Raw genomic sequence first — 23,454 nt, 5'->3', positions numbered from 1 at the left:
ATTCTCTCTCCTTTCTCATTTTCAGAGCCAGTTGAGGTAATTATGACCAGAATTGAATAAAAAAATTTTAAAAAGACTGCAATAAAATAAAGTAGGTAATGAAAAAAAGGATCACACAACAATCACTGGAGTGGCTTTTTATGTTTATTATGGTCACTGGCAAACAAAAATACAGAAGTAACATGCTATTTATAGTAAATTCATGCACATCTTAATGTCTGTTAATTTAGGCCTCAATCCAAAGTGTCACCAGGTGTGTTGGGAGCAGCAAGCAGGGTGGGGCCATTTATTATGGTCAGAACAGAGAACACACAGGGTTCTATCCACGGGATCTTCCACACAAAACAGCTAACTAAATGGCGAAACCCAATCTAATGCCTAATTATCTAATGCATCACATACAACATAAACAGTAAGCATAAATCCAGTACTGACATTTATGCTGTAGCTTAACAGTTACATTTATTACTGCTTATCAGTAAAAGTGTGTGTTCAAGCAAATTAGCTTCTACCATTTAAATATTGAGAGGTAAAGTCCAACAGGCTTTATCAGTAAGGGATTTCTTAATACCTGGTGATTGGCAGAAAAATATGAATGGAGAGACAGTTTACTTTTAGATAAGATGTAAATAACACGATTTCGCATGCAGTAGGACCAGAATCAGATTTTTGGGTTGCTTTCTTACTCTTTTCAAATTGGAATTTAGACAGGTACGTCATGTAACTCCCATAAGGTAGTCTTATTTCACGTTAGTTAAGGCAACTATTGCTATGGTAACTGGTTTTTCTCCTTTACTGCTTTCAACACGGAATTCCACTTGCTATTCCTTTGTTCTAACTGCTCCTTTTTAAACCTGTCTTGAAAAGAATTATGGTTATCATCATCCTCTGCCTCTGAGATGATTTCCATCTTCTGAATGATGAGCTTAATTAGATCATGCTGTTTTTCCACAAGAGATGTAAGATCTTTCAGCCTAGAAGGACATAAGCAATTAATTTAATAATTTTCAGTGAGCCATTTAGCCCTCTGTGTGCAAGAAGGCTGAGGTACATAAAACACTGGACATCATGAGCTGTACTTAGGTTATTACCTAACAGTAGTCATAATGCTCCTAAGAAACATATATTCTTAAAGATCCAGTCATCTGCCTATGGTTACCCTATTACCCTATCATGACTAATTTATTTTTATTTTATCTTAAAGATTAAAGACTGTTCACAAAAAGGTTATGTAGCTCTTCTAGGGTAATATTGAGAAATTAAATGTGAGTGGTTGAGAAGAACATAAAAACTAGTTGAGGGCTTGGATGCTGACAATCGAGCCCTCAAGCCCTCCTGCATAACTACTGCACTTTATATAGCTTGAGGAATCCCAAGGGTTCCTCAAAAAACTCCTAACTTTTGATGCATGAATTCATATGGCTTGTGAAGAATACAGTATAAGATGCACACTAGTAAACTGATGAATAACTGCAAATAAATTTGACACCAAATGTCTCAAAATTCTCAAGAATCTGACAGTCTTAGTCAACTAGAGCAATACTTAATATTTGACATCAATAAACAATTTTAGGCATCATAAAATTTTCAGTGTCTTAGGCTTGGAAATATAGCTCCAGGGCTGGAGTACAGTTTTTCATGCAGGAATCCTGTATATGATTCTGGGCAAAGCATGCTCCCCTGAGCACTGCTTGGAATGACTCAAAAAGGAAAAAAAGTAAGTTTTAACTTGATCAAATATTGATAAATGAAAAAATACAAACCGGTATTTCTGCCTCAGTATTTCTGTTTCTAAAGCTGTGTCAACATTTGGCATTTCTAGTCTTGCTTCAGGGGCAGAAAAGAGACGGCGAAATAAACACTATGGGAAAAAAGATTAATTGCTACTTAAATTAAACTTAATTTAGGAATTGTACATGAATATATATCACAATAGGTTGCAAACTTCTGTTCTAACACATATCCTGGCCCCAAAGAGCTCAGTCTGTGAGAGAAATAAGCAAGTAAAGAGATATACAATAAAGATAATAGAATAGAGGAAAGTACAAGTTGTACTATCAATATAGGAGACATTGTGAACTTATACTGATGACCCTGGTTCAATCCCCAGCACAGCATAAATTAGTTCCCTGAGCATCACTAGGAGTTATCCCTGACCACAGAGCAAAGACTAAGTCCTGAGTACAGTTATATGTGACATCCCTTTGTCTTCTAAATCAAGAAAAAATAAACTGTAACCTGAAGTGGTAGATTATTTATAAATAGATTTAACAAAAACTATTGTATATTTTCTTATCAAAATGTTCCACCAAAATGGTGGTACCCACACCTGTTGAGAGCTGTTAATTCTGGGGCTGGAGCAATAGTACAGCGGGCAGGGTGTTTGCCTTGCACACGGACGACCCAGGTTTGATTCCCAGTATCCTATATGGTCCCCCGAGCACCACCAGGAGTAATTCCTGAGTGCAGAGCCAGAAGTAACCCCTGAGCATCACTGGGTGTGACCCAAAAGGCAAAAAAAAAAGTTGTTAATTTTCTAAAATTGCTTTGTGCCACATGAACACATGGTAAGTATCTGAAACAGTATTTTTAAAAAATGTATTCTCTTTTACACCATTGGTTAACTAGAAAGAAGAGCAGGTGAAAAATGATGACAAATAAGGTTATTCGAGTGGTGAGAAGTGGCACTTCTACAGAAACCACCAGGAAGTCAAATGGACCTAACAAGGAATTGATGGGATAGACGGGACCAAGAAAAGGGAGGAGAGATTTCCAGGATGACTTGCACAGCAAGTGAAATGTGCTGAAGCTATTTGAAATCAACTGTGGAAAAGAATGTGGCTTCCCTACTCTTTCCCTGTATAGGGCATAGGGACTATACAGGGAAAGACTAAAACCTGGAAGAAGTTAAAGTCATGACCTTGTTTTGCATGACCTTGTTTTGAGCAGACAGAATCTAATGTACTTTTAAAAAACCCTGATGAAGATACTAAGTAGACAGTTTCAGAAGCCTGGAACTCAAAGGAAAGGATAGATTAGGGAAAACAATTGTGTTTACAGAAATTGCAACCTTGTGTATAAGTAACACTGGACAAGGAAATAGTATGATGTCAGAACCAAATCTAAGCTAGTTTAAAGATTGTTTCATTTGTTTTATAACTGCTACACAATGGAATATTGAACAATAAAGAACTCAGAAAAATATTTATAGAAATAGCATATGATAAAGGTTAACTTGTAGTATTTCTGACTTTTAGAGCAGCTACCTGTTACAAAGTCATATCAATGGGCTTGCTTATTAGTCTCTGACATTTGGAATATTTTTCATACTTACCATTTCCCTGGGGCTGGAGTGATAGCACAGCGGGTAGGGCATTTGCCTTGCATGTGGCTGACCCTGGTTTGATTCCTCCATCCCTCTCGGAGAGCCTGGCAAGCTACCGAGAGTATTTCACCTGCTCAGTAGAGCCTGGCAAGCTACCCGTGGCATATTCGATATGCCAAAAACAGTAACAACAAGTCTCACAATGGAGACTTTGCTGGTGCCCGCTTGAGCAAATCGCTGAACAATGGGACAACAGTGCTATAGTGCTACCATTTACCTATATATATATGTACATGTGTATTATATATGCACAGGCACATGTAGAATCACACATATGTGTGCCAATGTAACAAGAAATAAAAACATTTACTTGTACTGAAAAATGATACTTGAAAACTATGCTGGTCTCCCCACCCATCTGTCACAGGGCTAAGTCCATATTTTACAAAGATGCTGCAGAGGAGCCTATAGGAAGAGAGTAAATGTCTTTCTTCCCACTGCTTATTCCTTTCACACACTGGGTTGATTACATGCTTTGTAGAAATACACAATTATCTCTGACCCCCAGATAATACCCAAAGTCTATAAAAGACATCCTTAGGGGCAATGCAATGAATTCATCCTGAGCCTCATCACCACATTTTTTTTATGTCAAAATTTGTTGCATATACTTACAAAGAGTCCTCTACCATATCTGGGTCTGTTGGGGTATACAATGACGGATTTCTGATCTACCTTGTTTAGAAACCAGAGTGGCAGCTTCTTCTCCAAGTTGGTGTGAAGTTCCACCTAAATTGTATTTTAGATTTATGGATGGGAATCATTGATTAGCATTTGCAACTGTTATACTGAACCAAAATTATCATTAGTCCCACAAACTGAACACTGACCCATGTTCGGGCGAGAAAAATTTATTTAGTCCATACTCTTAAGGGTTATCATACTAAGAGTGTGCTTCACTCTTAGTGGTATAAATGTTTTCTTAGCACAAGAGAAAGGAGGGAATGCTTTGCTGGATGGAGGAAAACAATGGCAAGAAATGAAAGAACAAAACTAACATGTCTAAGAGTTTATGATAAATTTTCCACTCTGTGAAATTATGTGTAAGATTGTTTGACCATAAGGTTCTTAAATCTATTTTTTTTATTTAGAAATATAATCATTGGTTTCACATTTTATTTTCAAAATAAAAATAATGTTTTTATTTTCAGTTTCTAGGTGAAGAGTTGCTTAAAAACAATTCATAGTGAAATAAATAAAATAATAATTTCCAGTTGTATTTTAGTCAATGTTATCCTTCGTCTATAAAAAAGGACAGATAACATCCCAAATCTTCCATGTAGCCTTTCCTTCTCTTATTGGCATTTATTTTCTGTACTTGATGCTTTACCCACATAATGAATATATTTTTATTCTTTAGTGTTTTAAATACTCTGAATAATATACAACTTAGTTATAGATTACATAGTTAAAGAATGGTCTAAATTGATTTTTAATATTTTATATACTGAATGTTTATTTGGTATGTTCTCTATATAGACTCACTTTTACTTGTTAAAGTAAAAGATCTCATTTATTTAGTCCCTGTTGAATCTCACACCCAAGTTGTACAATATTTTGTACAGCCTGTAGACTGGAAGATTTCTAAGAAATAAATAAATCTAATGTATAGCTGAGTGAATAAGAAAAGTAACGCACAGGTTCCCGGTGCTCCTTCTGCCCAAAGATGATCTGGAGCCGCGGCACGAGAAGCAGACCCTCCTCGCCTAAAGACTGTGATCCTGAGGTCTCCTAAGCCATTTTGGCACCAGAGCGGATTCTTGCAGCCATGCATTTTGACTGTGAACTGAGCTAAAATATTAGAAACTCAAAACCAAAGACTCAAAGACTCAAAGTCTTCACTCTCAGCAATGAAGAAAAATTATTAGATGATGCCTATTCAGCAGGCCTGATTGTTGGGGAAAATTTCCAAACAATAATAGTGAGTTCTGTATGGAAATATGGAATGTACTCAAAGTATATAGAGAATAAAGGGAATATCACTAGTTACTTAGATAGGGGGTGGGGTGGGAGGGGTGTGTATTGGGGTTCTTGGTGGTGGAACATGTGCACTGGTGAAGGGATGGGGGTTTAATCAGTATTTGACTGTGCTTAAACCTGAAAGCTTTGTAATTTTTTTCACGGTGATTCAATAAAATATTTCTCATAAAAAAAGAAAAGTAACGCATAAAAGTGAAGAGTGAAGCTAAAGTTATAAAGTTATATAGGATTTTTCCTCTTAAGTTGGTTGAGGTTTCTAATTCAAATATTCAGCTGGTTATCAGATATTCTTGAAGCACCAAGTACTCCCATTTAAATTTGAATTCAAAAACAGTAAAGTAAGAATGTAGAAATAACTTTGCATTGTATAACTGGAAACAAACACTCAAGAATGAGTAACCAAGAAGCTGTCCAGTTGGGCCAGAGCAACCTGGTTTCACTGCTTGGCATCACATACCGTACCTTGAGCTCTGTGATCCCTGAGCACAGAGTCAGGAGTATGTCCTCAGCATGGGAAACTGTGGTTCCAAAAACAAAAGTAAAATCAAAAAGAACTTACCCAGAAACCTTTGACTTTAGCAAATTTTACATTAATTATGTAGGAAACATGAAAATGATGTCACAAAGAATAAATTTCACAAATTTTCACAAATGTAGTCACCACTTCAGTATAATGTATATACTGTGAGAAATTGGTATTCTTATGCCCTGAATAGTACAAATTCCTTCCAGAAGTTGGGTGGCTGACAGAGTATCTCAGACCTCTGATGATTTTAGTTCATCAGCTAGTACGTTGGCTGACATAAAAACAAAACCTAGAGAATTTATCCATTTCTCTTTTGTTTTTGTCCTGGGGGCCACATCTAGTGATGCTCAGGGACAACTCCAGGCTCTGTACTCAGGGATGACTTCTGATGTGCTCAGGGGAATATCTGAGACGCCAGGGATAGAACCCTTGTCAGCCACTGCTAAGCAAATGCCCTCCCGACTATTTCTCCAGACCCCATAATTTCTCCATTTTTCCTTCCAGATTATAAGAGGACAATTTGTTTAGGACAACCTCAGGTAATCCAGAGAATTTGCATGCAAAGGCACCCTTGGACCCTTCTCAGTACTATAGTCTCAGAAATCAGTGACTCTTCAGTGACATAGGAATACCAATTTCTCACAGTGTGAATGATTAGGATGCTGCTAATATCAAAAGGCTTTCAATACAGAGACTCGTTACCTGCATAGCAATCCTCTTCAGCAGTGCATGTTTCTGGACCTCAGCAATGTCACCAACTGCCAAACCAATCTGAAGTTTAACAGGACAGCATTAAATCACTATCGAGTCAAATGGCTCACTTTAAAAAAATGCTTATGAACACCCTCTGGCTACAGCAGGGAAGTGGGTATGTGATTTATAGTCATGACCCCCAAACACTTTGCTTATATGTAAAACGTGTAAATTTGCATACATAGAATATGTATTGAACATGCAAATATGCAGACAAGTGCAAGTCCTTTGTAACAGTGATGGCCACAGTGGTGGGTCTAGTAGTCATAGGATGATCATAAGAACTGTAGACAAGTACTTCTTCTGAAATTCATATTCATTTAAAAATACATTAAGTTTTGGATAGGACAATAGAGATCCAGCATCACACAGAGTGATGTGTCAAGCAACATGTGTGAAAACCCTAGGAGTTTAGCATTTAAGGTAAATAGGAGTAATCTGACAACATGGAAAAGTTAAAACACTTCTGGAATGCAGGAATTTATTTCTTATATTTGTTTGACTTGATAATGTATACTTTGGTGCTGAGTGAAGCTCTGGGAAATGGATCCAAATGGAATCAGCTTTAAGTTCCTGTTTTTTCCTTATATGGTACTTGTCTATGACTGAGACAGCTTTTTGTATGCCACAGCAGAGAGTAAAGCCTGTCTCTGTTCTCAAGGGTCTCGAAGCCCAGTGAACTCCATCAGGAAATGGGTCTAGGATACCACTGCATGACCAGAGCGGAACACTTAGCAGATACTCAAAGTATCTTATGGAGTCACACCCATAAGTCACCTCCTGCTGGTGCCAGTTAATCTTGTCATTGGCCACCATCCAGGTCACATGGCTACTTCTCCCAGAAGGGAGCATAACATGAGGCCCCCATAGCCATGTTACCGGACTCCATGCCAGGCTGTTTCACTCGGGGCACCCCAGAGGAGGGTGGGTGAGAGCCCTCCCCACCCTAAGGGACCCAGCTCCTGCAACCAGAAACCTCCACAACCCTACTGCCGCCACGCTCGAGCCCTACATGCTCGGGATGAGCCTCACATATGAGTGAACATATTTCTGGACCGCACGGACACATCATAAGATACTCCCTACCCATTCTCCATAATTACCACACCATATTAGATGGGGTTCAGATAGTAGGCAACAAATCATAAGGGGAAATATATCAATATGTATATATACATGTGTATATATATGTATATATATACATATATATATATACACATGTATATATATATACCAAAGCTCACATCACCCAAACTTGAACAACATGTTAGTAATATCCTATAGAGTGTCTTAATGGCCCCTGCTAAAATAGAACAATCATCACAGTGTTTCCTATATGATCACTTTTTTGTAAGCATGTTCAGCAGTTCTTCATAACAAACAACACAAAATATATTATTTTGGTTGTGTTTTTGGACAGGGATTGGGGCTTGAGATGGAAACAACCTGAATTTGGTGGTGGGAAGGCGTGATGGTGATGGGATTGGTGTTTTAATATTAAATGTAATCAAATATTGTGAACTAACTTATAAAATAAAAAAAATTTTAAAAGTTTGTGGGTGAACGAGAAGGTACATTCCAGTCTGTGAAAAACTAACACTGAGAGCCACACAGAATCAGTGAGCAATTTTTTTTTTGACAGGGCAGTGGTTTGGGGGGTTTTTGGGGTTTGCCACCAGCAGCACATATGGTCCCCGGAGCAGTTTCAGGAGCAGTTCCTGAATGTAGTGACAGGAGTAAGTTCTGAGCTTATCCAGGTGTGTCCCCCAAACCAAAACAAAACAAAAAAGAAAGAAAACCAGACCAAAACAAAACAAAGGATAAAATTTCAAAACTTGAGTGAGTCTAAGAATGAGGTCTCTGTCATTCTTTATTATTTTTTTTTTGTTTATTATTCTTAATGCCATCCTGTACTTTTCTAGATCACTAAAATAAAGCTCAGATTTGCATCCAGTGAATCAAGCAAATAAAATGAATAAAAATTAAGTATATTATATACTCACATATATAAATATATAGATATATAAATACACACATATATGTATATTTCAGAAGCACTACCTAGCACAGTTTTCGGCGCACAGATTCACCAAGGATGTGTATACTTTAAAGACACAGGGTCCAGAGAGATAGTGCAGGGATTAAGGCATTTATCAACTTGTCGTGCTATCTGTAGTTCTATCTGCATCATGACTTATGGTCTCCTAAGAAGCACCAAGAGTGATCTCTTAGTGCAAATGGAATCATATCATAAGTGAATAAGAAAATATGTTCTATAATTCCAGTGCGGGGTCTCATGGCCATGGAGGTGGGAATCTACATCTGCGTGCATTGGCCAAGATGCTCATGGATAGACCATGTGTTCTTTCATGCTTTTAGAAGGTTGCCAGGCTCTGACTGGCTTAAAGATGCCACAGTTTCCTCTATAGTGAGGCTTGCCCTCCTTGCACATGTGGTCAGTGAGAAACTGGAGGGAAGACATGAGGGCTGAATCCGTAAGTCCATGAAAGTCTTGGCCTGACCCATCATCAAAGCAGCATGCACCATCCATCTTTACTCCTGTGTTCTACTTTGTTTTCTCTTAACATTTATAGCTCCCATGACATTATGCTATGTATTTGTTTAAAGCTTAACTTCCAGACTAGCCTGTAATCATGCAAGAATTGTATACTGCTTGCTTTGCTCACCACCGTTTCTCAGCATCTGGATCGATTTCTAGCATTTAGAAAATTCTTGACCAGCACTTGCTAAGTGAATGCCTTTTGCATCCCCTGAACTTCACACGATGCCTTGTACACCCTAAGAGTTATGTTAAATGAATGTATTTCTTAGCAGTACCTTTTTTCCTTCCACGGAGGGAAATTAAGAAGCTATAAGTAATTTTCTTAAAGTTAAAAAGAAAAACCAAATCAACAAACAGAAAATACCAGGATAAATTACTTACAAGTAAATTCATAAGGACAATTGGGACAAACATTGTAAAGACAATAAGTTGTGTAAAGGAGAGCAGTGGATACACTAATTCATTTCTCAAATATGGCTCCAGGAAGGAGTCACGATAACTGATGTCTCCTAGCATCATGCTGAAGGTCTGGAGTATAGAAAGCAGGGGAGAACTGAATGCATCCTGAAAAAAAGAGAGTAAAGCACACATGAAATAAAAATGTACACGATCAATAAATGTGTTCTCAAAAGTCAAATAAAATTATGAACTATTTTTTGAAAGTCATAGGACTAGGGCCCAGGGGAGATGGCACACAGGTTCAAAAAGCAGCATCACAGGTGCCAACAGAATAGCCTGAGAGGTCACTTGGCAGCAAAGTGCCCAAGCAACTCTACATCTTCAGGCTCTGACATCAAATCAGCTGGCCCAGTTAACTATATCACCATGAATCAGTGGACTTTATGTTCCCCAAGTGCTGATGGGAAACAACCCCTAACATAAGTACATATAGTATAGCTAATTATATAGCAATAATAAATTAGTACACATAGTATAGCTAATTATATAGCAATAATAAATTAGTACATATAGGACTGTTGTCCTGTTGTTCATCGATTTACTCAAGCGGGTACCAATAACGTCTCTATTGTGAGACTTGTTGTTACTGTTTTGGCATATCGAATATGCCACAGGTAGCCTGTCAGGCTCTGCCATGCGGGCAGGATACTTTCCGTAGCTTGCCGGACTCTCCGAGAGGGTCAGAGGAATCAAACCTGGGTTGGCCATGTGCAAGGCAAACGCCCTACCTGCTGTGCTATGGCTCCAATACAATTAATTACATAGCAATATGTAATAATAATACTAATAAATTTTGACAAAATCATCCAAAATATTTTATGCACAAATATCACATCATTATAAAAGTTTATTAAAATAAATAGACATTTATTAAGACTTAATAATAAATGTCTATTTTCCAGCAATGAACACAATTTGAATTTCATTGTAGCAGATGAAAAATAAATGACTGGGCTAAAGTTTCAGCAGGTAGGGTGCTTGCCTTGAATGATGCCAACCTATGTTCAATCCCTGGCAGCACATGTGGTCCCCTGAGCCCTGCCAGGGGTGATCGCTAAGAGCAGAGCCAGAGGTAAGCTTTGAGCACCACCAGATATGGCCCAGAAAATAAAGTAAGAACAAAAGTATTCAAGCATTGCTATATCATTAATTTTCTAGGTAATTTAGACTTACATATAAATATCTATTCCCAATATCCAAAGCAACAAAATAATCTACCAATGCAACAGACTCACCTGTAAATTCAGGAGCACATAAAAGCTGAGCCCAAAAGCCAAAAGAAGGAAGACAAATACGACTGTAGACCTCAACAAAGTTCTCATAATTACTTCCAACATAACAATGAAAATTCCACAATTTTCGAACCTAGGAAAGTTTTAAAAATGAAAATATTTATTCACCCTTCTTATCAAGTTGCCTTTCATCCAGTATCCATATTTGTAAGACACTAGGTACTCAATTTCACAGATGAGATCTCCCGAGGCTTTCAGAAAACAAATTATTTTCAAAAGAAAATTTAAGAATAGTTGAGTCTTATTTCCATAGTTCATATTTCCATAGTCTTATTTCTAAGTTCATCAAATTGATTTGTTGCTTTTTCCTTTGTGTCAATGTTTATCCTTAATTGCTTTGCCCCATGACTCTTATTTCAAATTAGGAGGGAAAATGATTTTCCTCACATTAATAATAATACTCCCTGATGCTTAGTAAAGGGATTGGGGAAATAGGATATATGATGCACCCCATGGAAACAAATTGAATAAAACAGTGCCCCCCAAAGGCTCCTATTTGAGGGTACATGGATATAATTTATACTCATCATTCTTACAGTTTCCTGAGACTTCTGTTATTTTTCTCCCCCAACAACCTACACTGTAAAATATTTGGATGTCTATTTGGATGTCTACTTTATCTGGCTAAAAAATGGTACATTTCCTTTTGTAAAACAACCTGTTGAAGGGCAGTCATAATCTTCTTAATACTGCAACTTCACAAGCATCAGAATGAGTTACCATATTGAGTTCAGTAACTCAGTTACCAGACGAGTTCAGTAACTAAGGTCACTAATCCTGATGAAACCAAAATAGTGGCTGATTTCGGACTCCCATTAAGCCTACCAACCTGAAGGCTGTGGCTCTTTACTTCTTGCTATTTCCCTCCAAGACACCGAACTCAACCCCACAGATTGCTCCAAGCACAACACTACATAACGGGGTTGGAAAAGTACGGTCCTTGGAGTTAAAAAAGACTTTGAAATACCAACATCTTGGCTTACTAAATGAAATCTTGGACAAGTTGTTCAGTGAAAGAACTCATCCTCTGTTTTTCAAGACTTCTAGCTTAACACTGTATTGTTTTATTATAGAGATTATGTAAAATAATATACTTATTTCAATTTTAGCAACAGTGAGAGGTAAAGGATCTTAGCTTCCTTTTTTTCATATAGATTTGGAATATCTGGATTTATTTTTTCTCTTATATTGCCATGCTTTCCTATATCTATCACTTTATTTGATTATTCTGAAGTATCACTAGATAATACTAGGGCGAACAAGAATATTCAACACCTTTATTCCCATTTATATCCCACCTTTAATCTACAATTGTTTTAGAACTATGTGATTTTACCACCCAGAGCATTCTTGGAAAATATACGGAAAGTTTTTTCACCATATCTGGAAAGGAAGGGTCAAAGACAAGGATCTTGCTAAAATTTTGCAATACATAGGAAAGCCCCCAACAAGACGAACCTTTAATTAAGAATTCCCTTTAAAATCTTTAATGGTGCCAAAATTGAGAAATCCTACTCTGTATTCTAAGCTCGTTCCCCTTCTAAAGGGTCTGATGGCATGATTTGCATATGGGAGGACCTAGCTAGATCCTGGGCACCACAAGTTCCCCTGAGCACTGCTCTGAGCAACACCTATGCACAGAGTTGGGAATAGTCCCTAGCCACTGTTGAGTGTAGTTCCATATCCTCACACCCTCCCCCCATCCTGCCCTGACCCTCCCCCCCACAAACACATACATACATGTCTTCACAGCCTAAAACAATTGGTAAAGTTATAAGCCAATGATAAATCTATGGTACTTATAATAGTTCTGACTTAGATATTAAAATGTACTAGCGACACAGAAATCACCGAAGCTGATTTTACCTCTGAAGATACAACAAGAAGTTCATCCAATATAAGAATATAGCAATTGCTCCACTTTGCCATTGCACATAAGCTGGTATACCAATAAATAAGGGAGACACAAAAATAATGCTTGTTGTGTAGATAACCCACTCAAGTGCATTGTTAATATCCGAAAAGTAATTTGCTTTCTAGGATGGAAAAGAAAGAAGAATTACTCTATGTAGAATCTAAGACCTGCCATTTTATGGATGATTATATGCACATAACCGATGGCTTTATTTTTTTATTCTGATAGTGCAGCTGAAGAAAAGTTGGGGGTATGGAGCCATTTCCTGTCATCTTGTCTGAACCCAGAGCAAGAATACAGATGGGCGTTTGCAATTGCTCCACCTCTTCCCTGAAATCTGGCACACTAGAAGTTTAATGAAGGAAAATCTACACATTTTTAGGATATAACTGTAGAATAAATTTAATATTAAAGAATGTCCTGAGCAAACAACACGAGTGCCCAAGAATAGACAAATGGATAAAGAAATGATGGCACATCTAAACAATGGAATACTATGAAGCTGTTAGGAAAAATGAAGTCATGAAATTTACCTGTAAATGGATGGACATGGAGAGTATCATGCTGAGTGAAGTGAATCAGAAGGAGAAGGACAGATACAGAATGACTGCATTCATTTGCGGCATATAAAAAATAGATAGTAGAAGACCAATACCCATGGTCAGGGAAAACAAGGGTGAGTTTGGAATCAACCACAACTGTATGTGGGGCTGAGGGTAGGTTAAGATAGAGAAGATAACAGTATGAGAATAATAGCTGCGAATGATCACGCTGGACAAGATCTGAGGGGTAAAAGTAGGTAAAGGTGTATTCCTGATAACCTTTTAGTATTAATATCGCAAAACACAATGCCCATAAAGAGAGAGAGAGACAGAGACAGAGACAGACACAAAGAGACACAAAGATAGAGACACAAAGAGAAGAAAAGTACTTGTCATAGAGTCAGGCAGGCAGTGGGTGGAGGGTGGGGGTAATGGGAGGAGACATGGGGACACTGGTGCTAGGAAATGTACGCTGATGGAGGGATGGGTTTTGGAATACTGCATGACTGGGATCCAATCATGAACAGCTTTCTAAGGGTCTATCTCACAGTGGTTCAATTAAAAAGTTAAATCAATAAAAATAATGTCCCGAGAGTTGAAAAATGGGTTAAGGTTGATCTCTGAACAATGGTGTATGATTCCCACACTCCTCAAAATACAAAAAATCTTTATCAAAACTAGGTTTTAATTCCCATAAAGTTTAACTACTATTGACCTACTACTGAACTGAAACTTTACATAAATAGTCAGTTACATGCACATTGTATGATATTGTAGATGTAGCTAGATAACAATGCTAGAGAAATGAAAATGCTAAGTAAATAATAAAATTCATTTACAGCATACTGTATTTATCAACACTAATTCTTCATTGTCTAGGTGAAAATCCGTATATAAATACAAATTACACATATATAATCTTTACTTTCCAAAAATCAACTGTAATTCCTTTTGCTCATAAAAGGAATTTTGAGCTTGAGCTCTCTAAATACAAATTAAATAAAGTTGATTCTAAAAGAATTTGTGATCTGTGTTGACTTAGTTATCATAATCATTTGATCTCATTTTTTTTTATTTCAAAGATCCTAAGTTTAGGCATCAACTGTCCTGTAGACTATTTAAATATCAATAAAAATGTAGAAGCTGTCTTATGCAGAAAATAGAGTTCTGTATTCTAGAGTTCAATTTGAATTCTGAAATTCCCATCTCAGGTAAATGAAAATAATGATAGGAGGGATAAAATAATCACTCAACGTACAATGGGATGATACAGTCCTTCAAAATTGAGACAATCAATAGTAAGAATATAGGCATGTATATTTACAGATTTTTTTATAAAAGTACTTTGATATATAAAGTACTAACATGTATTATGTTACAAAAGCAAAACATAGTTATTACCAATATTTTTTAAAGAAAAAAGTACTATGAAAAGTTCCCAAATTTTAATATAACTTGAGATTTCACTGAAGAAAGTAAATAACTCCTGTTAAAAAGAAAAATCAGAGAAAAATTAGTTTGAAATGGAGTCCTGGTCAAGAAAGCTCTTCATATATATCAACTGAAGTAAGGTATACATTACTCCAACAAATACTCCTTCCAAGCATTTATATACTAGCATTGTGCAATTAAAATTTAGCTATTATGTTAGCACTGTAGCACTGTCATCCCATTGTTCATTGATTTGCTCGAGAGGGCACCAGTAACATCTCCATTGTGAGACTTGTTATTGCTGTTTTTGGCATATCGAGTAGGCCACAGGTAGTCTGCCAGGCTCTGCCATGCAGGCGGGATACTCTAGGTATATTGCCAGCTCTTTGGGAGGGATGGAGAAATCAAAGCCGGGTCGGCCGCGTGCAAGGCAAACGCCCGAGAAAACCAAGAAAATATGTTCATAACTTTGTTTCTTTCCTGACAGTCCTGAAAGGACTTGAAAAGCTGAAACATTTCTCCTCTAAATACAGAACACTACCAGCATCCAGTGGTGCTACCGACAGGAACTCTATCTAACATGGTGGGATTTCTATGTACTAAGAAACTGATGCTCAGTATTTCTAATCTATGTATTTGCCAATCTATGTGATTTTAATCTTATATTTTAATAACAGTTAATCAAAGAATTTATCATCTACTAATGAAAATACTTTAAAATTTGTCGATTTTTTAAAAAGCATATTCAGTACCTGTTGGAAAATTTGGACCACTTCCTTGCAAAATCCAAATATACTTGATAGAAAAACTAAAATCATACAAACTTTTATAACATATGAATCCTGCAATTAAAAAGTATAAGAAGAGAGTTATACAAATTGTCAAAATAGCATTTTAGCTTCTTTTCATTTCCACCATTATTTGTTTTATTTTGCGTCATTTCTATGTATTAGCATATCTGCTTTAAAAAAGTAACTGTGATGCTAATAAAATGACTCCACATGCTAATTTCATAGATTATTAAGAGTTTCAAAACTTACAAACTATTTTAAAGGTATTTTAATCTGTAAATCTATGTAAATGTTTTACTATGGTAAAATACATATAACATTCAATTTACCATTTTAAAAGTTTCATGTGTGCATTTACATTTTAAATTTCCGAATCTGTGGCATTAAGTAATTAATTACATATGTAATTATAAACATCACCACAATCTAGACCAGATGTGGGGAACTTATTTCTCTGCCAAGTGCATCTGAATTTTTTTTATCATTGTGTGTCATACAATATAAGCAAACAGGTCATGAGGGGCAGCTTCAGAAACATACATGTCATGTACCAGCAGCAGACTATATATTTCTTTTGGGTTGTATAAGGCTGCAAGCCAGTTTTTCCCCATACTAAATAAAAAATACTGTCTCTTTTTCATAACCCTAAATGGTGGCCCTGCAAAGAGTAAAGGATCACTGTCCTCCTATCACTAGCCTTAGCAATAGTTCTAATCTTAAGAAAGTTGAGCTTTATACTTACACATTCAAGCTATCTTGTACATATCACATCCTTACAAAATAGCTATGGTCTCATTTATCAACCTCTCTATTCCAATTTATTTCCATTCCACAAAGGGTTTTAGGAGAAATTCCTATCATATATGCATTTTATAGATTATAGTAAAATCTTGATATTTCAGATTGATCATGAGACTGGTATTCCTAAGGAAAAACTGTAAGCATTTTTGATAATCCCTATTTTAAAAACTAAATATGAAAACAAATTTGAAATACCTTGGTGTCTAATATTTCTGAATGATCACTAGTTTCATTGATGATTCCAGTAGAATTGAAAGCCATACCTGGCTTTATGTTGACAACAAGAAAGGTCATAGGTAAAAGACCAAGACAATAAAATCCTAGGTTCATAATATGGGCTCTAAATCCATAAGCCAACCTACAAAAAGTACAAAAACCATAACTTAGTAGCCTTAGACAGAAGTATTTATTTAAGGTACCTATGGAAAAAATTATAACTTTTTGCAGAATTCTACTTGGTAAACTAATTAAAGTTTAGAACCACATTCAAATGATTGATCTTTTTTCATTTTCCGAAAAAGAATCCCAACTTCCAGATAAGTCATGACTGAAAATTTCTTAACAGTTCATATAAGATAGAGACTTTAACTCCCATGTTTTCATTTCAAATTCAGTGCTTCCTGAACACCTTTCATTTCATTTTCAATTAATCTTCAGGGCCACAAAATGCTTCTTATGACTCACATAATGAGCCACACCCACCAAAGATTTCAACTAATGTGAAAGATTTTAAAAGTTGATCATTATTTAAAATAAAGATATGTGCCTTCACATATATCATTTGATTTCATCATATTTCATTTTATCATATTCATTTAATAACTGTAACTGTCATCCCGTTGCTCATCGATTTGTTCCAGCGGGCACCAGTAACGTCTCTCATTGAGAGACGTATTGTTACTGTTTTTGGCATATCCAATACACACGGATAGCTTGCCAGGCTCTGCCGTGCAGGCTCCATACTCTCAGTAGCTTGCCGGGCTCTCAAAAAAGGGCGGAGGAATCGAACATGAGTCGGACGAGTGAAAGGCGAAAGCCCAACCACTGTGCTATCGCTCCAGCCCATTCATTTAATATAAACCATAAAAAAATTTGAAATACTATTAAAGTAATTAGAAGAATTAATTGAGGCATAATTAAAAAGAAAGACTATTTCACACCTACCATTTCATAAGTAAATATTCTTTGCACACTGGATGATTGAGTAGCTCTATGCGGTTGTGTTGTACCATGACCTGAAAAATAAGGAAAAAATGATGAGAATAAGCTAAATTTTAAATTTTGAAACAATTTTGGTTATTGGGGAGAAAAATTTTAAAATATCAAGAAATATAAAAAGAGTAGAAAGAGGACACAGAGATAATTACACACATATATTTATATATGTATACACATATATTGATTTTAGAATTACACCACTGTGCTCAGGGATTGGTCAAGATTCTGTGCGCAAGGATTATTTATTTCTGGTAGAGTTTGTTGGGGATCAAACAGGGTCAGCTGTGTGCAAGGTAATAACCTTACTCATTCTATCTCTCCAAGCCAAGGGGGAGATATATATATATATATACATATATATGTAGATATAGATATATAGAGATATATCATCTCATCATAGTCTCATAGTCCTCCACTTCCAGTCATCATCATTATCTAGTTCTTCTTCTAGTCCCCTCTTACCCCTTACAGCATAGTTATATATAACCATGAAGGTTGGGGGTACACATAGGTGGGGTGGAACATCATTATAACAACAAACAGGTAAATCCACTCCTTCAGGGGAAGTTTTAAGAGATTGACTCAAGGATGCCGCCCCCAAAGCCTCCATCCCTCTCAGAGAGCCCGGCAAGCTACCGAGAGTATCCCGCCCACACGGCAGAGCCTGGCAAGCTACCCGTGGTGTACTAGATATGCCAAAAACAGTAACAACGACGGTCCTCATTCCTCTGATCCTGAAAGAGCCCCAAGACGTCATTGGGCTATACTAGCATGCGACAGAAACGGGGGGAAACGTTATTGGCGCCCACTCAAGCAAATCGATGAACAATGGATGACAGTGATTACAGTGAGATACATATACATACACACATATATGTATAAGATTCATATATGTACATAAGAGGCAAATATATATATGGGTCAAATATGTATATACATGTATACACATATGTATGTACAATATACTTGGAGCGATAGCACAGCAAGTAGGGCATTTGCCTTGCACGTGACTGACCCGGGTTTGATTCCTCCATCTCTCTCAGAGAGCCCGGCAAGTCACTGAGAGTATCTTGCCCGCACGGCAGAGCCTGGCAAGCTCCCCATGATGTATTTGGTATGCCAAAAACAGTAACAAGAAGTCTCATAATGGAGACGTTACTGGTTCCTTCTTGAGCAAATCGATGAGCAACAGAATGACAGTGGTAACAGTGATACAGTGATATGTACAATACAGATGAGAATGCTATTATCTACAGTTGCAACTATTTGATTCAACTTGCTTCTTTTTTGGCATTTAATGAGTTTTTTTCTTATACAAAAGTGTAAGTGGAAAGAAAATTAAAGACAGATAACCAAGAACTACAATCTCTCTCTCTCTCTCTCTCTCTCTCTCTCTCTCTCTCTCTCTCTCTCTCTCTCTCTCTCTCTCTCTCTCTCCCTCCCTCCCTCCCTCCTTCTCCTTTCTCTCTTGCTGGGGATAGTGTCCTGGTGGCACCCATGACCTTCATCGGTCTGAGAATTTAAAATGCTGGCTGAGAATCATTGGATGTAGCTCCTGGGTTAATTGAGAATTGGAAGAATCAGCTCCCCATACCCCACACCCCTCCCCTTACACCTTCTCCAAAATAAACAAAAGTAAAAACCTACATTCCTACACACAAAAAAAAATCTCCAAAGTATAACTATAATGTAATTACTGTTAAGACGCCTAGCTATTGAATGTGAACTATAAAAAACTACAAAACATTACACCCTACAACAAAGCTCAAATGCTTTGTATTGAGCAAACATGAAAGTTATCTGCTGTTGCCCATCTAAAATCTACATGGAGGGAACCAGAGTGATAGTACTGTGCGTGGGTGCTTGCTTTGCATGTTGCCAACATGGTTACAATCCCCAACACTGCATATATGCCCCCCCCCGAGCTTCCCCAAGGGAGACCTCTGAGCACAGAGGCAGGATAAAGCCCTGAGCTCTGCAGGGTGTAGCCCCCACCCCAAATTATTAAATACTTAATGTAAAATCCACTTGGCTGTACCATTCCCAATCCACATATTTTGCAAGACTTCTAGATTTACTTTAAACTATGATCAATACAAAATTGCCTCTATACTGGGAAATGAATTATCTACTGTGAATGAGCCAGACTAGTGTTGTCTAATGGAACTGATAAAGAAAATATCCTTTATCTGTGCTATTCATTATGAGAACCAAGAGATAAGTAGGCAACTTAGCATTTGAATTATGGCTATTGTGACTGAAGAAACAGTTTCTAAAACTTTCTTCAATTTTAAGTAGATCTAGAACCTTGACCACAATTTACAAATCCTCAAGTATGTGTTCATCTTTGTTGCTTTTGTTTTTCACGTGCACAAAAAATTTTAATTTATTGCCAATTTTTTGAGCCTGGACTGCTGTTCTTACATGGCAACACTTTGTTGAAATTAGTAGTTTCTGTCCTTTCAGACATATATTCATGGTATCTTTCTTGCAGTTACTTAAATTTGAGAACTTGATATAGATTATAGTAGATCATTTGCATTGGTGTTTGGTGCTTCATCTGTTGAAACATGAATGCACTGTTTTTTTCCTTGTTTGCTTTTTGGGCCACACCTTGTGGTGCTCAGGGTTTCCTCTTGGTGCTGTGCCCATGAATCATTCCCAACAGGGCTTGGAGGACCATATGTGGATATAACTGGGACTGGTCACATGCAAGGCAAGTGCCCTACCCACAGTATTATTGCTCTGGTCCCTATGAATGCACTCATTGGAGTAAGAGCTTATTTGGAGCAAGTATGGCGTGAAATTTGGGCACATATTGTTCATACGGAGCTGTCTTCATATTAGGTTCAATGTTCCAGAAGGATTTAGTAACTTCTGAAAGATCATAATTTACTATGTGGCCTAGCAGTTGACTGAAGTCAGGAACTCAATAAATTTTGCTCTTAAATAGGTATGTTTATATGTAGGTGGATGCAGGTGGAGTAGCCTGTAATGAAGTTTAGCATGTGTTGGGCATTGTTGATTGTAGTTGACATTGAGGCAAGTTTAACATAACTAAGTGAACAAGAAAGTTGACCTTAGAACAGGATCCTCCCTTCCTCTCCCTTCCCGTCCCGTCCCCTCCCCTCCCCTCCCCTTCCCTCGGTCATCTCTCCACTCCTTTTTTTTACTCTGTGGTGATCATAAACTACCTCTGCCTTAAGTCTTTGTGCTTGGAGGAATGGAGGCTACTCCTTGTGGTAACTGGGGGACTATATAGTGTTGGAATCACTAAGCATGCAGCATATGAACTTCATCCTTTTGGACTATATTTGGGATCCCTAGATAGCTTTCTTTTTTAAAAAAATTATGTTTGGCATTGATGGAAGGAAGGGGATATTAGTGGTAGAATTAGTGTTGGAACATCATATACCTGAAACAGCTCTATTATGAATCTGTAAAAATGAAAGAAAACACAGTTTTGAAGAGTAATTATTTAAATAAAGCTCTGAACCTATGACTCAAAAAATAAAGTTATAAAATATATAAAATTATCTCTAGATATTTTCTGAAACTATTACTGAAACCCATGAGGAAATTATAAAAACAACGAAGACCTTAGACTTACATTGAGAGTTGTAAGAGGTTCATATGTAACAGTCTGTAAAGATGATTCTTTTTTGGTGAATTCTAATGGACACTGAAGATAAGTGAAATTGTACTCGATCTGTAGAAGATATAAGTTTTAAAACTCTACTAATATAGACCCCAAAGGTAGTTCTTGACAAATCAAATATACAAGAGACAATATTGTTGAAAATAAAGTGATTCAAATAAAATTGAAAACTTTCATCTATATAAAATAAAATTTAGCTGCTGTATATGTACTTAAATAAATATCCCAGAAGACTGTTATTTGCTTGCTCTATACTTAAGGTCATGGAAAAATATGAATTCTTAAAAGATCACTTAGTTCCCTTAAAAATATAAATGTAATAAACAACTCTTAATAATGTTATCAAAAATGTATCATAGAAACTCAGAGGATCTAAAAAGGTAAGAGTCTATTCCCAATATTTAATATAATTATATGACAAATAAAGACAACAACTACCATCCTTGGGAATTACAGAGAAATTACCTTCAAATTATTATAATAAAATGAGCTTACATAGTAGTCTCGGCAGGATTTGTCTTCTGTGGACGGCATCATACATAAATCTAAAAGTACCTATGAAAGAGGAAAATACTGATATTTTGTAGGAGAGACTAGAAATGCTGAAAAATATCACAACCAGAAGCTTTATTCAGTTATACTACCATTAGTCGTTTCTGCTCTTGTTTGATTGTTGAAGCAGATTGTTTGAATTAAAAGAAAATTTATTTAATGTATTTTCCTACAATGCACAAACCAACTAATACCATTCTTTAAGAAGACCATGTTAAATACTTATTGCTAGCTCTCCCAATAGCTATGAAAAACTAGAAACTTCATTTTAAATATAGGAATGAGTATTATTCATCCATTTCTATATTTATTTCTATGACTATATTATTATTATTATTGATATATTGTGATTATCACAATAATGTTCACATTTATCCTATGCAAAAATCCCAGAAAGAGTTTTATTTTGAGAGCTTACTTTCATGCAATCTGGGAGGTATTCTACCATTTCCATGACGGGGCATCTGTTGCTTGGAGAATGATGACTAAAGACCTCTAGACACTGTTCCCACCTGCAAAATAATAACAACAACAACAAATAACAACAACAACAACCAGTTTTAATTCCTTTGTACTGAACAACAACAAAGTTACTAGTTAAAACTTGGGATCATATCTTTAGGGGAATGAAGTTAGTTTCAATGGCACCAATATGTGAATGGTGAATCAATTCATTTATTAGGCCCTTATTCAAGAACAGAAATTAGAAATGTAGGGAAATTCCAGAGTGACTTTGTTTTTAAGTTGCTAAAATATTTTATTTATTTATTATTTAAAATTTTTCTTTTAAAGAATTGTGATTTACAAAGTTATTAATAATTGAGTTTTAGGAACTTGATATTTCAACACAAATTCCATTGCCAGTGTCAACTTCCCTTAACCAATGTTCCCATGTTCTCTCCTCAACCCCAACACAAAGCCCGCCTGTCAACTTGGAATTACAAAGTTCCAGTGGTTGCTGCTTAAATCTCATGAATTCAATGTTGTTGAGTTTGTGTTGGGTGTGTGGCTATACCAGTCACCCACATCACCAGTATAACTGAAGTCCTGATGCCTGTTCATTCATTATTTCTCATTTTTTTCTCCCCCCTTTGATTTCTCTTTCTCTGTCCTTCTCCTCTCTAAACACTGGAGTGACCTAGGGCTACACCTTTCATTACAACACATTTCCTCTCCAGATTAACTACAGGAATTACTCTATCATCGCTTTCTCTAAATTATTTAATATGCTGAACATGAGATTTTTTTTTTTCAATCTCTATATCCACTACTTGTTGTTACTGTTTTTGGCATACCTGTTTCGCTATCGCTCCAGCCCTTTAATTTCACAAAATTAAATTTTCACAAAATTAAAGGGCTGGAGCGATAGAGCAGCAGGTAGGGCATTCGCCTTACACTCGACCAACCTGGGTTTGATTACTCCACCTCTCTCGGAGAGCCCAGCAAGCTACTGAGAGTATCTCGCCTGCACGGCAGAGCATGGCAAGCTACCCATGGTGTATTTGATATGCCAAATAGCACTGCAGCACTGTAGCACTGTTGTCCCATTGTTTATCGATTTACTCAAGAGGGCACCAGTAATGTCTCC

At 36.6% G+C, this 23,454-nt stretch overlaps 1 protein-coding gene across 1 annotated transcript in view; it reads right to left on the bottom strand.

Annotated features, from left to right (window-relative positions):
* Nucleotides 1-310: 310 nt before the first annotated feature.
* The window catches only part of TRPA1 (transient receptor potential cation channel subfamily A member 1), a 53,587-nt gene continuing 30,443 nt past the window's right edge, over nt 311-23,454 (bottom strand). The window contains exons 15-27 of the mRNA XM_004602574.2: nt 22,285-22,378; nt 21,810-21,869; nt 21,267-21,365; nt 17,603-17,673; nt 16,634-16,796; nt 15,599-15,688; nt 12,825-12,994; nt 10,902-11,031; nt 9,589-9,771; nt 6,594-6,662; nt 4,001-4,114; nt 1,764-1,861; nt 311-974 (exon numbers count right to left, since the gene is read on the bottom strand). Of these exons, the coding sequence (XP_004602631.2) occupies nt 770-974; nt 1,764-1,861; nt 4,001-4,114; nt 6,594-6,662; nt 9,589-9,771; nt 10,902-11,031; nt 12,825-12,994; nt 15,599-15,688; nt 16,634-16,796; nt 17,603-17,673; nt 21,267-21,365; nt 21,810-21,869; nt 22,285-22,378 (1,546 nt within the window). The 3' untranslated portion in view covers nt 311-769. The remainder of the gene's footprint in view (nt 975-1,763; nt 1,862-4,000; nt 4,115-6,593; nt 6,663-9,588; nt 9,772-10,901; nt 11,032-12,824; nt 12,995-15,598; nt 15,689-16,633; nt 16,797-17,602; nt 17,674-21,266; nt 21,366-21,809; nt 21,870-22,284; nt 22,379-23,454) is intronic.

Source organism: Sorex araneus, chromosome 2 (assembly GCF_027595985.1).
Source record: "Sorex araneus isolate mSorAra2 chromosome 2, mSorAra2.pri, whole genome shotgun sequence".
Classification (NCBI taxonomy): Eukaryota; Metazoa; Chordata; class Mammalia; order Eulipotyphla; family Soricidae; genus Sorex; species Sorex araneus.
Note: the sequence above shows the minus strand (reverse complement) of the source record. Positions and strands in the feature narration are given on the sequence as shown.